Source organism: Lynx canadensis, chromosome B3 (assembly GCF_007474595.2).
Source record: "Lynx canadensis isolate LIC74 chromosome B3, mLynCan4.pri.v2, whole genome shotgun sequence".
In the NCBI taxonomy this organism is placed as follows: domain Eukaryota; kingdom Metazoa; phylum Chordata; class Mammalia; order Carnivora; family Felidae; genus Lynx; species Lynx canadensis.
Window position 1 is genome coordinate 62,058,062 of NC_044308.2, and position 13,996 is coordinate 62,072,057.

Consider the following 13,996-nt stretch of genomic DNA (forward strand, 5'->3'; position numbering starts at 1 on the left):
TCACAGAACCAACTATTTTATTATACTGTGGGTGGACTGGGGCCTGTGGAGGGCAGGGGGATGGGTGGGGTGTGATGCCTGAGAGCCCTGGGGCATGTGGGGAGGATACAGAGCATCAGGCTCTGCAGGGTGCACTCTTGGGGGCAGGGAAGAGGCAGCCCCTTCCCACTCCTCTCACCCATCCCCATGGCATTAAATAAACAAAAAGGAACTCTATACAGCACAAAATATACAGGGAGGTCCTACCCCCCAGCCCTCAACTGTGCATAGTGACAGGGCCAGGTCTGAAGGGCAGGGCTGGGACCTCCAGCTTCTGACATTGCAGCTTTGAACAGGAAACAAAACTCCAACTTCTTTGAGATCCCAGGCAGACAGGTCCATCTGTGTGTGGGACTCTGGGTTCAAAGGTTTTCTGCTCCTCCCAGGCCCTGGAGCTTTCTCAGGAACCAGAGGCCTAAGCTTAGCTGAGACATATCCCAGAGGGGCTGGAGCCTGGCCTCAGGAGTGGGCCTGGGAAACAGGCTAGAGCGGTCTGGCCCCAAAGTCTTCCCCAGCTCAGGCTTCCATCTTGGCAAAAAGGAAGCAGGGCCAGGTGAGAGCTGGAAAGCGTCTGCGAGAGTTCTAGAGTGAAAGGCCAAGGTAGCCCCAGGCTCAGAGGGGCCGGGTTGTGTGGTTATAGACCAGGTGCTCCGTGTCCTCTGTGGTCGAGACTGTGGAGCTGGCAGGGGTAGGGGGTTGGGGGTGGCAGTGGTGGTGGTGGTGGTGGTGGTGTCTGTGGAAGTCCTTTCTCTGGTTCTTGAAGAAGCAGTAACCCAGTATGGTGACCACCACCACGATGCAGGTGGCCAGGAATACTGCAATGGCCACCTCCACGGAGCCTGGGGGGAAAAAGAGGCCTAATGGAGGAGCTCCTGGGGCCTGCTCAGCTCTGATGCCCAACCTCCCACTCTGTGCAGAGGGGACCAAGTCAAATGGATGCCAGGTGTGGAAAGACCTCCAGCGTACAAGCAGCTGGGCTCCATTAGGAGCTCAAGGAAAGGCCTGGGACTCTGACGGCAAACACAGGACACGCGCTTTCCGGTGCCTCCCTCCTCTGCCCATGGCAGGTATCACTACTGACTGTAGCTCTCGGTCCCTTGAGCCAACCTCAGGATCCTTGTGAACACAGGTTTAGGCGATCACATGGAGTTGATCCTTGAGATGATACCTACTCATTGGTGAGAGGGCAGATGGGGCTTACCTACATTAGGAATGGGGTTTTCCCGCTGCAGATCAAAAACATCCTTCTCTACAAAATAATGAGGAGAGAGACAAATCAGTACTAAAGGCTCTGAGACTCAGTTGCTCCTCGGTGCCCCAGATGGCCCACTGCCATCCTCCTCCACCCCCACTGCAGCACTCTGCTGATGCGCTGAGTGCTCTAGCTCAGCCTTTCCCCTCCCCATCTTCCGTCCCCTCCCCCACTGCCCAGCTCACTGGAGATGCCACGACAGGACTCGAGACATTGCTGCTCCTCCTCAAAATTGTTCTTGTTGCCATAACAACCACCATAGGTGAAGCGGGCACAGCGTTCACTTAAGGGGTTGTAGTACCAGCGTGGGATGTTCTCCAGGCAGAGGCCTGTGTCTGGCAGGTCCACGCAATGCCCTGGGGGGTAAGGAATGGGCCAGAGGATGAGTGAGTCCATGGGGGGCCACCCTGCCACCATCCACCAGGCTCTACCTCCTGACCAACCTCAGGCTGAGGAAGGCTGAGAGTCAGTGAGGGCCTCCAGGGCCCCAGAAACACACATATCCTGGACAACAGTCTTAGGCACAGAAATACCCCACATGGACTCATGTAACCGTTTTTTTCAATTTTCTTTCAGCTTTTCCGATTGTGTCAAGATCTCGGTTTTCTCTCCTGCACTGGATGGTCTATCTTTTTAACAAAGAAGGCTCAGGGTCTGACCCTGGCAGGCAAATGTCTAGTGGAAATTAATTAATGTTGTTTTATTATAGTTATGGTAATAGTTAATATCAATCTGTAGCACGTAACAGTGGCTTCCCATGTACGCTACTGATGTGAAACTTCCTTTAACACATTAAGGTAGAAATGTATTTGATTTATAGGAAAAGTGGTAAGTAAATAACACCTCAGTGATATGCGGGCATGGTGGTAAGAGGAGGACCAATGCATGGGAAGCATGAGGCCGAAGAGAGCCTAGGAGCCCGCCAGGTTTCTACCCGCAACCTGGCACACACAGCAGGCCCCTTTGGCATCCTGGAGGAGTGAATAAGGATGGCAGTGCCAGCCTCTCTCCTGACCCAGGGTGCCTGAGGAGGACCTCACCTTTGTCACTGGGGAAATGGATGTTCTGGAGCTCCTCGAAGCCACTGGTGTCTGCAAAGATGAAAGATCAGAGGCCCAGGCCAAACAAGGGTCTTGCAGGGGTGCAGGATGAATGGCCAGGACCTCCCCCTCCGTTGCCCACCGCCCCTTCCTCTCCCAGGCCTCACATTTTTCACAGGTGGCCTCATCAGAGGCGTCGGGGCAGTCGGGAGTGTCGTCACACTCCAGGAAGCGGTCGATGCAGCAGCCATTGCTGCAGCGGAACTCGGTGGGGTGACAGGTGCCAGAGCACACTGGGTGGGGTGGGATGGTGTTGAGGGTGAGGTCAGGCTCCAGCAGAGGTCACCAAGTACCAGAATCCATCATCTACCTGGCCTTCTCTCCCCCAGCAGAGCATTATGACATGTCCCCTGCTCCCCTTCTAGCACCCCCCACCCGAACCCTCCTACGCACAAACTGGGGAGTTCCTGATAGGGTGCTGGGTTGCAGTGGGTGGGGTGCCTGTGGTCCTTCCATATCCTACGAGGGCAGGAATGGGTTGGGCAAAGGCGCTCAGACAGGGGCAAAGACATGACCTGGCAGGGGTGAGGGGAAGAGAGAAAGCAGCAAAGCCCACCTGGACGGTGCCTGTCCATTGAGGGGCCTGGGAGAGAGAAAACAGACAAGTGAGAGGAGTCAGGGCCAGGTCCCAGCAGAGATGAGCTGTTTGGGGGTAGGGGGGTGGGGGCTGGGAATGCAGGACTCCCAAGCCCACTGTCCTGACAATGGAGAGACCACATACCCTGGGGGAAAGTCAGGGTCCCCAAGCTACCTGGTAAAGGCCCACCTTGCACATCCCGGCAGGCTAGCTTGCACTCTTCTTCCCGAAGGTAGTTGTTCTTATTGCCCAAGCAACCTCCATAAATGAAACTCTTGCAAATCTGTTCCGTGGGGTCGTAGTACCAGCGGGGGAAGGAACCGCGGCAGCGGCCCACCTTGTTGGATGCAAGGCAATATTCTGGGGGAGGGGAGGAAAGCTTGTGAGGGGGCCCTGTGGGGCCCCATCATCAGAGGGGGCCAACTCCAGGTACTGCCTCCCTGTCCCCTCCCTTACCTTCTGTCTGCTTGGCAGACAACACAGTAACTGTGACATTGGCCGTGCTCTCTGGCTGGTCTGAGTCGGCCACTGTCAGCTGGAACAGGTAGGTGCCTTCCTTGAGTCCCCACAGCTTCACCTGGTCCATCTCATTCTTCTATACACAGGAGTAGCCATCAAGCTGGGACCCCCCCGATGTCCCTCAGCTGTCCCAGTCCTCCCAGCCACACCCCCACCTCCATAGGGAGAGCAGAGGAACTTGGTATTAAATGTATCCTCAGCTTCTATCCACCCCAACCATCTGGAACCTCAGGCTGGCCAATGGTCCTGGAAAGGGAACCCTGGAGAGCTGAGGTGGGGGTCAGGGAGCCAGCCTCGTGTCTCACCTCTATTCTGACATCTGTGTCACCCTGCAGTAGGGACCAATCTGTGTTCTCCACACCCTTCAGCACCAGCGGTTCCTGGGGCTGCACCTTCAAGTCTATGCCTGCCCAGGTCTTGGGGATCCGGGACCCTGAAGGGGAAGGTAAGGTAAGATCAATTCTCACTGAATGGGCCAGAGCTCTCCTGAAGTGGGGAGCAATACGGGCCACACCTAAACCAACCTAGGACTCAGCAGCCTGCATGGGGTACAGGCAATAGCTCACAACTAAATCATCATCTTGCTCTCTATTTAGATAGTCTTTGTTACACTGAAGATATGTTTAATGTTGTAAAACCTACTTTCTGAAGAAAAGTACTGAACAGCCTGTGTCATTTGATCCCATTTAGGGGAAAAATATATATAGGAGAGGAGCTTATTCTCATTTTCTTTTTCTTTATTTATTTAAGTTTACTTATTTGGAGAGACAGTGAGAGTGCACGCACACGCGTGGGGGAGGGGCAGAGAGCATCCCAAGCAGACTCCTTGCTGTCAGTGCAAGAGCCTGAAGTGGGGCTTCATCCCATGAACCATGACTCGGGCTCATGACCTGAGTCGAAATCAAGAGTCGGACTCTTAACTGACTGAGCCACCCTGGTGCCCCTATTTATTTTATTTTATTTTATTTTATTTTATTTTAAGTAGGCTTCATACCCAGTGCAGAGCCCAACATGGGGCTTGGACTCAGGATGCTGAGATCAAGAGTCAGACACTTAATTGGCTGAGCCACCCAGGTGTCCCCTCCCCCATTTTCTATAACACGCAAGTACTTGTGCTAATTGCTTTAAAAAAATTAAAGTAACAATATTTTTGAAAAGCCAAATAAGTAAATGTGTAATTAACACTATTACCCCTCATTCTGCTCTTCTGGATTGCTGCTGAGAAGCCCATCCTGGTAGAACCGTAAGCACAGAGTCCCTGGGCAGCAACGTGGCAAGACTTGGTGTCCTAGAGTATGTAGCCACAGGAGGAGGGTGCCTCTGCCACCTCAGACAGACTCTGCCTCCCATTATAAGGGGTCTTGAGGGAATCACACCCTCCCTCAACCTGACAATGCCTGTGCCTGAGGCTTCCTCCGGTCTCAAGTTAGGGACTGGAAAGAAGTAAGCACAAAGCAGAATTCCTGTCTGTGGTAGGTTGAATGGGTAGACCCAGAAAATAGGGTTGTGTCTAATCTCCAGAATTTTTGAATGTGACCTTAACTGAAAAAAGTGTTAGCAGAAGTAATGAAGCTAAGCATCTTCATATGAGATCATTCTGGATTAGTTGGGTAGGCCCCATCCAATGATATATTGTCTTTATAAAAGACAGAAGAGGAGAAAACAGAAAGAAGGAAGGCCAAGTGAAGACAGGCAGAAACTGGAGTGTGATGTAGCCACGAGCCAAGGACTGCCTGGCACCACCAGGAGCTGGAAAGGGCAAGGAAGAATTCTCCCTGAGGGTCTTCAGAGGGAGTATGGCCCTGGCAACACCTGGATTTTGGACTTTTGGCCTCCAGAACTGTAAGACAGTAAATTTCTGTTGTTTTGAATCACCCAGTTTGTAGTAATTTGTTTCAGCAGCCATAGGAAATTACACACTGCGTTGGAGGGGATTCCAGGCAGATAAGACCCAACACCAGGAAGCAACTTGGGAGAAGAGACCCAACAAGATGAAGCAATATGTGGTGCGTGTACAAGACAAGGAAGTGGGCATACAGAGAAGGGAGAGGTCACAGCAAGTCAGAGGAATAGGGAAGGCTTTCTTGAGAAGGGAGAAAGGACTTTTTTTTTTAACCTTTTTAAAAATTTTAATATTATTTTTTATATATAATTTTTATATATAATTTTATTATTATTATTATTTTAAAAGTTTATTTTTGAGAAAGAGAGAGTGAGGCAGAGGATCTGAAGCAGGCTCTGCGCTGAGAGTGGACAGCCCAACATGGGGCTCGAACTCATGAACTGTGAGATCATGACCTGAGCCGAAGTCAGATGCTTAACTGACTGAGCCACCCAGGTGCCCCAATTTTATTATTTTTTAATGTTTATTTAGTTTTGAGAGAGACAGAGATAGGGTGAGCAGTGAGGGGGGAGAAGGGGGGACAGAGGATCCGAAGCAGGCTCTGTGCTGACAGCAGAGAGCCTGACGCAGGGCTCGAACTCATGAACCACGAGATCATGACCTTAGCTGAAGTCAGATACTTAACTGACTGAGCCATCCCGGCACTGCGAGAAAGGATTTTTTAATTCTTTTGTTTTTGTTTTTATTTGGTTGGTTGTAGAGAAGTATGCGGTGTTGTTGATAACAGCAGGAAACACGAGCCAAAGCAAGGAGTTGGGAATTTGCAAGGCCAGTCTGGCAGACATTGAAGAGACCAGCCTGGGTGAGACAGACCATAAAGGGCCCTCAATGCAGGGCCAGAACATGTGGACACAGCAGAAATATATTTAAATATTTAACAACTAGTGGTACAGGAAGGGGACAGACATGGCCATGAGCAGTGGCACAGAGTTCTAGAGACCACAGCTGCACCAGACATTGACCTCCTAGATGTATGATCGAGGTCCAGGAGTCTATAGGGAGGGGCCAAGGGCCCAGGCAGCAGGGACACTCCTGAGCACAGGGCAGCAGCTCTCTATCCCTCTGTTTGGAATAACGTCTAAGGAGAGAGGAGGCCGGTGAGTGGATCAGAGCCACAGTTCAGAATATGTGAAGGGAGTCGTCTGAATTAAAGGGGTAGCTAAAGGAATGGAAGGGAGGATGTGAGAAGCTTTCCGTGTCTGACAGGCATTGGGAACTGAGAAGAGTAGGCACAGAGAAAAGGGAAACCAGATCTAGAGGGAACCTAGAGTTCAATTATAGAGAAGTTGAACTTGAGCAGGGAAGACCACTGAGGAAGTAACCAGCAGGCAGTGGAAGTGTGTACGGGGACTTCTGACAGGCCAGAGCTGGAGACAGGTATGGAGTTGTCTTTATTAACAAAGCTGCCAATAGTTTATTTTGTGACACAGCAAAGTACCTAAAATTCAAATTTTTGTGTTCATAAATTGGAATACAGCTTTATCTACTCATTTACATATTGTTGACAGCTGCTTTCACCTTACAACAGGAGAGCTGAGCAGCTGGAACAGAGACTATATGGGCCACAAAGTGTAAAATATTTCCTATTTGAACCTTTACAGAAAGTTTACTGACCATGAATCTCCATCACCTACCTTCCTAACCATCCTACCACAGCTGCATTCTTGCCCCTCTCCAGATGAAAAAATTGACATTAGAGAGGTTAAATAACCTGCCCAGGGTCACTCATTTTCTGAACAGCAGAGCAGGGATCTGAACTCTCGTCTGACTCCATAGCTCACGGTCTTTATAAAACACCATGCTGCAGTCCACTCACCTACTTAGAGGAGTGATTTTGATTGCTTTTCATTATCTTAGGGTTGTTTTTGACTTAGGTAATACATATATATTATATAAAATTCAAAAAGTACAAAAGAGTTGGGGCACCTGTACGGCTCAGTTGGTGGAGCATGAGACTTGATTTCAGGGTTGTAAGTTTGGTTGGGTGTAGAGATTACTTAAAAAATAAAATCTTGGGGCGCCTGGGTGGCGCAGTGGGTTAAGCGTCCGACTTCAGCCAGGTCACGATCTCGCGGTCCGTGAGTTCGAGCCCCGCGTCGGGCTCTGGGCTGATGGCTCAGAGCCTGGAGCCTGTTTCCGATTCTGTGTCTCCCTCTCTCTCTGCCCCTCGCCCGTTCATGCTCTGTCTCTCTCTGTCCCCCCCCAAAAAAAAAAATAAAATAAAAAAAATAAAATCTTGAGGGGCACCTGGGTGGCTCAGTCGGTTAAGCAGCCGACTTCGGCTCAGGTCATGATCCCGCGTTCCGTGAGTTCAAGCCCCGCGTCGGGCTCTGTGCTGACAGCTCGGAGCCTGGAGCCTGCTTCCCATTCTGTGTCTCCCTCTCTCTGCCCCTCTCCTGCTCATACTCTGTCTCTCTCAAAAATAAATAGACATTAAAATTTTTTTTTTCTTTATTTTTTTATTTTTATTTTTTTTAAATTTTTTCTTTAAATAAAATCTTGAGGCACCTAGGTGGCTCAACTGGTTAAGTGTCTGACCTCAGCTCAGGCCATGATCTCATGGCTCATGAGTTTGGGCTCCACGTTGGGCTCCATGCTGATGGCGTGGAGCCTGCTTGGGATTCTCTGTCTCCCTCTCTCTCTCTGCCCCTCCCCACTCTCTATCTCTCTCTGAAAATTAAAAAAAGAAAAAAAAAAGTTAAAAATAAATAAAACCAAAAACCTTACTACTGCCCTCCCCCCCCCGAAACAAGTACAAAAGAGTAGTATTAAGTCTTGTCCTTTCTTAACCTTTTCCCCTTAACCTCCCAGGGTCCTCTCACTAGAGGCAACCATTCTATTTTATATGTGCGTGTGTGACTATCAAGAGACAGTACTGAATTTATAAGAATGCAAGTTCTTCTTCCTGTTTTTCTCACAATGTATTTTGGAAATCCTTCCATAGCAACATGGAGTTTCCCCCTTTCTTGGTTGCACAGTACTCATGTGAATGCATCATAACTTACAACTTATTTAACCAGTACACCAGTCTCCTCTTGACTTAGATTCTTTCTTTTCTTCTTCCTTCCCTACTAAAAACCAAACCATATTGCCTCAGGGCTTATTATTATTATTACTATTATTATTAAAACAGCACTGCCACATACAATTATAGGATGTGTTGACAGACATTGAGATTGTTTCCAATTCTTTGCTATTATAAACAATGCTACAACGAGTAACTGGCTGGTAAGTGGGTTTACACACATATAAGTATAGCCACAAGATGAATTTCTTCAAGTGGAACTGTGTTGAGGATTATGTGCATTTACAAGTTTGTATTTTTTTTTTAGTATTTATTTATTTGTTTGTTTGTTTAAGTAATCTCTTCACCCAATGTGGAGCCTGAACTCAACACCGATATCAAGAGTTGCATGATCCCCCGACTGAGCCAGCCAGGCGCCCCCATTTACAGTTTTGATGGACATTGCCAAACTGTCCTCCACTGAGGCTCTACAGAAGGTTATGTCAAGCGTAAGTGAGTTGAAAGGAAGAAGAGAAGGTAAGAGATAAGAGCAGCTGGTAGGAGGCTGAGTCACAGAGATTCCTCTTTGATGAGGCAGAGAAAGCGAGCCACTGGGGGACTCGCAGAGGGGAGGGGAGACCCAACGGGGCGAAGACCAGGACACACAGTGACAGCAAAGGGATGGGAGGAGAGAGCGTCCACAAACATGTCAGATGCAGGTGCAGAGGCCTAGAAGGACGAGAAAAGGAGCACCTAGGTTGCAGGGGTTGAGAGGAAATAAAACCAGAAGAGCAGGAAAGAAAAGTGCCTGTCTGGGACGAACTGTACCCAGGGGGCTTGGCTGGCATTCAGTAGAGGGTCCAATAGGGGCAGGTCCTGAGGTGACCTCTGAGAGACAAAGCCATGGGGGCAGTGAACTGGGGGGCGCCCATGCCTCTCTCCTTGTATTTTTCAGAAAGTAATCAGCCGAAGACAAGACTACTTGGGAGTCTACCTACCTGGCAGATAGGCTAGCCCCACCAGCCCCCAGGGTGGAAGTGGACAGCAGAGTGATGCACCTTGGGCCAAACCAGCAACATCCACCCAGCCCCAGGCCCCAGGAGCAAGGGGCAGATGCCCCACCCTACCACTCCCTACTTCCCACCCTCAAGAGAGCAAAGGGCCAGAGTGGCAATAAAGGAAGCCCTTCCCCAGCTGCCAGGCCTCAGGACATCGCCAGGAAACAGACTCCACCTCCTAAGCCACTCTTCCAACAGAAAGAGGGGGAGGGCAAGTAAGGGGAGAGAAGGAAGGAGCAGGGTATTCGGGAGGCCACAAGAATCTAGACTAGATTGGCCACAAACAGGGAAAGGGGAACAAGCCAACCCACCCTGATTTCTATACCCAATGAATGAATCAAATGAATCAAAGGTTTAAATGCCCTGAACACCTAGGTGCCCACCTTGCCTGCCTTGGTCCACCCTAGCCTCCAAGATGACTTTATCCTGCTCTTTCCCATCTCCAACCTCTAGCCAGGCTCAGCTGAGAACAGACTCCTTGATACCAAACAGCTCCCCCCAACCCCCAAAGCACTGCAGCACCCTTAAAATGGCCTGGAGCTCGCACTCAGTTCACGCCCTACCCAGCTCCCTAAATAACCCAGGAAATCCCCACTCCACCCTGTGTTGTGCCAAACAAGCCACCCAGGGTAGGGGCTTTTCCAAATGAGGAAGGCTGGTCGCAAGACCCTGTGGCCCCATCCACCTCATCTCCCCGACCAGACCCCAGAGTTTCAGGTGCTGGCCCTGGAGCAGAACTCCCATGGACTCTCTGTCAGATCAGGAAGGCACAAGAAGCTCAGGTCAATTAGAGTCATCACCACCTACACTCTCTGCTACTTCCTTGTGGAACAGGCTCAGGCCCTGGCCCGGTGGGACTCAGGTGGCCCAGCCTGCCCCAGAGATGGTGCCTACTCTCCCCCCTCCCCCACCCAGAATCCCCATCCCACCTCTCCTCAGAGACCCAAGAGAGCTACTGGAAGAAGGATGGGGAGAAGAGTGGGTCCCTAACGTGAGAGAGAGTTTGGCCCAGGAAAAAGCTGGAAAGTCCTTTTTCCTCTTTCCAGAACTGAGACCACCCCCAGATTGAGTACCAGCCCAGTCCTGGCCCCTGAGCTCCCAGTCTCTGGTTCTATTATCTGCTGGGCTATCATGGGTCAGAGAGCTAGGTTTCTACCAAAAACGTGGCCTTGTGTGAAAACCAGCATAGAACTTTTGGAGATCCTGCCTGGATTAAGTCCCACGTCTCCGATTTACGGGCAGTGCTATCCTGGGCAAATTATTATTATTATTATTATTATTATTATTATTATTAATTTATTGTCAAATTGGTTTCCATACAACACCCAGTGCTCATCCCAACAGGTGCCCTCCTCAATGCTGGGCAAATTATTTAACATGGGAGTCGGTCTCCTAATCTAAAAAGTGGGATGACAACTAATAGCACCCTTTTCAGAAGTGGTTATCATGAGGCCTAAGTCAGAGTCTAAGTGGCACAGCAATCAGTAAACTATAAAGTGCTAACAGAGGTTATCAGTTGTGACCCATCCCTGCCCTGGAGCCCCACCTGGCCAGAACATCAGACAGAGAAAATGGGGAACGAAGGTCTCTGGAGGGGCCCCAACCCCAGCTGACTGCTCAGTCCCAGCAAGGAGGAGGAGGAGCCCCCACTTTGCCCTTATCCCTGGAAGTAAACAAGGTGAGCAGACCTTGTAGCTTGGCTATCACATCCTAAGCTGGGAGAGCCCTGCCTGGCTCACCCGCGTACACACACACCTGCCTGGACAGCTGACATCCCTCCCCTACCAGGTATACATACCAGTGGTCTGACTCACTCAGCAACCCTGCTCACCCCCACCCAGAGCCTCTGGCTACTGTGCCCACAACACCACCCCTTCCTCTTTTGGGTCAACCTCAGACTGGGCTTGTTCTTTAGCATCTGGGGTCTTGGAGTTGTCCCCATACCACCAAAAGGCCAATAGGTGGGAAGAGGGGGCGCAGAGAGATGCTAACCAGTCCCAAGCCCAGCAGCAGAGAAGCAGACTATCCTTCCCCGGGCTCACTTGACAGGGCCTCAAGGCACCTAGCACAGTGCTTGGCCAGGGGTGTCTAGCTAGTCACCAGGTGGCCTCCAGACGACTCACTCCCTGACTTAGCATATGAGGGCCAGCAATCGGGAATCCGGGAATCTGGAGGAGCTGCCTCCTCTCTCCCAAACACATATCCCAGAGCACCAGCCCACTCAACATCCTGAATTAGGGAGCCAGAGTCTGGATTTTAGGATGTCACCCCTCCCCACTCTAGTAGCCTGTCCTGTGTTTACTGTTTATACTGCCCACTTCTAAGGAGGAGTCAGGGCTGAATGGGACTGTCCTCCTCACTCCTTTCTGATGCTCGCCTCCTCCAGGACTCCATTACCAGTCCCTTTTCTGAGTCTCCCCACATCCATCCAACCGGGTCCCCTCGTACTTACCTCCAAAGCCCTGGGTCCGAAGCTCGCGGTAGGAGCGGTAAACCTCCCGCGTGAGGTAGTTGATGAAGCCCTCCCTGGGTGCGAACTTGCACACGAAGTTCTGCTCGTAGAGGCAGTTCATTAGGAAGCAAGCGGCAATGGCGTCCTCCCCGCCGTCGGGCTGCAGCTCCACCAGCGCCAGGTTGCAGTTCTGGGTGGTGCAGCAGGCGCGCACGCAGTCCCAGCCGCGGCGCACAGTCGGGGAGCCCAGGAAGGTGGCCCCGTTGCCGACCGAGGCCTCGGTGTCGAGCACGAAGGCAGGCACCCCGGCGGTAAAGCGGTCCAGGCAGGCGCCTCCCGCGGGCAGGCCGGGGGGCGCGGGCGGCGGCCCGGCCTCGGTGCCCAAGAGACCGAGGGCGCACAGGAGCCACACGGTGACTGCTGGGACGCTGGCCTGGGAGAGGCGGGCACGGGCCATCATCCTTCCCGGGGCCGTTGCCCTCCTCCCCACGGGGGTCACCTTCACTGTGCGGCCCTCTGGGCTCCGAGGGTGCTTGAGACCTGAAAGAGGGGAGGAGACGGAGGAGGAGACACACCGGATCAGCCGGAGACTTCCAGGGAGGCGGGCAGGCCAGGAGGAAGTCGAGAAGAGGGCTGGGGAGCACCCCAGGCCCCGGGAGTGAGGAAGGGTACGCGGGGCCAGCCCTCCCACTCCCACTCTGGTGACCCGGCCGTTCTCGGACCCCCAGATGGACGGCTAAGGAGCTCACGTACCCGGGCACACGCAGCAGCGCAGAACAAAGGGCCACACATGCTCCGAGCCCGCTCGGTCCCCGCCTCGCGCTCCGGGGCCCGGGTTACCTGCGCAGGTGAGTGGGGTGGGGCTGCCCCTGCCGAGGTTCCGGTCCCGGCTTCCTGCGCGGCTCGGGCCCCCGCTTCCGCCCCGGTGCCGGGTGCGCTGAGGCTCGGCCACTTCCTCCCCGGGTTTCTGGTGAAACTGAGTCAGTGCGGCCGGGGCGGGGCGGACATTAACCCCAGCGCCGCCGGCCCCGCCTACTGCCGTTGCGCCGCCACCTGTCCGCCCTGCCCCGCCGCGCTCCGCCACCGCCACCCCATGTCTCCGGACCCCTTCCCCGCGGACTGCTCCCGGCACCGTCTCTGGGTCCCGGCCCCGGGCGGCGCCCCTCGACGCTGCTCTACGTAGGCTCCGCCGAGGCCAGCCTCACGGCAGGGCCCCGCACCCCAGAAGTGCAGCCGGTTCTCTGGCCTGGACGCCGCAGCAGAGTCGTCCATTCGGGGGTCCAGCACTCCTGCCTCCCTTTCCGGTCGGGGCCAGCATTCCCAGCTCGTGGCCTGAGGCGCTTGAGAAGGAGCTGGGGGAGGAGAAATGGGGTAAAGCCCGACGCCAACGGCAAACGATCTTGCTGCCGTCGTCAGCCCTCGGGAAATCATTTTCATCTCGTGGCGGGAAGAGATCCCAGAAGCTGTGGGGCTGCACCTTTGGTAACTGGAATCCCGGATGCCTGCTCCAGCGTCACCGCCCTTGCCAGCTCCGGGAAGCCCTCCTTTCTGCCAGAGTGAGCAGTTGAGGCGATTTCCTCCTTCCAGGTTTCCCTGCTAGACCTGCAGTGGTTCCATTTTGTTTGAGGCCCTTCCTTGTACTGAGGTTTACATTCAGGTCTCTGTCAGAGCTGAGTCCCTGTTAGCTCTCATTGGTCTGCCGCCTCCTTCCCTGGAGTACAGGTTCCCTCTTCTCTCCCACTAAGAGGGTGCTCCTGGTCAAGAGCTGGTCGTCCTCTTCCAGCAGAATGCCATCCTTGGAAGCTAGAAGCTCCAGCTCACCAAAGTAATTGAGATAATGACCTTCACAGATCTGTGGGTTCCTTGAAACCATGAGTGAAGAACTCCTCTTAAAGACCATTCTTACAGAGCAAGATTGGCCTTGTTAATGCTCTCCCCAAAAAGAGATTCCACACCTTTTCACGATGATCTAACAAATCCCGCCCGGTGAGAACGTTCTTCCTAATTTCTCATCTAGAGCAGCTTTACCTACTAGGTCCTGTAGCCACCCTTTGTTCATTTTCCTGGATGACCTGCAACACTCCTCAACTGC

General features: G+C 52.6%; 2 protein-coding genes across 3 annotated transcripts in view; one reads left to right on the plus strand and one right to left on the minus strand.

The window, feature by feature from the left end:
* SPINT1 (serine peptidase inhibitor, Kunitz type 1) lies at positions 1-13,176 on the minus strand. Its single transcript, XM_030320183.1, has 12 exons — positions 13,125-13,176; positions 12,658-13,041; positions 11,905-12,444; positions 3,793-3,920; positions 3,425-3,563; positions 3,158-3,328; positions 2,948-2,974; positions 2,499-2,624; positions 2,332-2,382; positions 1,477-1,647; positions 1,241-1,288; positions 1-878 (listed from the first exon to the last, which is right to left on the minus strand). The coding sequence occupies exons 1-12, from the start codon at positions 13,174-13,176 to the stop codon at positions 652-654; spliced, it is 2,064 nt and encodes a 687-aa protein (XP_030176043.1). The 3' UTR covers positions 1-651.
* The window catches only part of PPP1R14D (protein phosphatase 1 regulatory inhibitor subunit 14D), a 26,078-nt gene continuing 24,769 nt past the window's right edge, over positions 12,688-13,996 (plus strand). The window contains exon 1 of one of the 2 annotated variants that reach the window (XM_030318469.1): positions 12,688-12,752. The gene's annotated coding sequence lies outside the window, so the exon portion shown is untranslated. Of the gene's footprint in view, positions 12,753-13,100; positions 13,461-13,996 lie in introns of those variants that run through there. The other variant, XM_030318468.1, reaches the window with a different exon arrangement.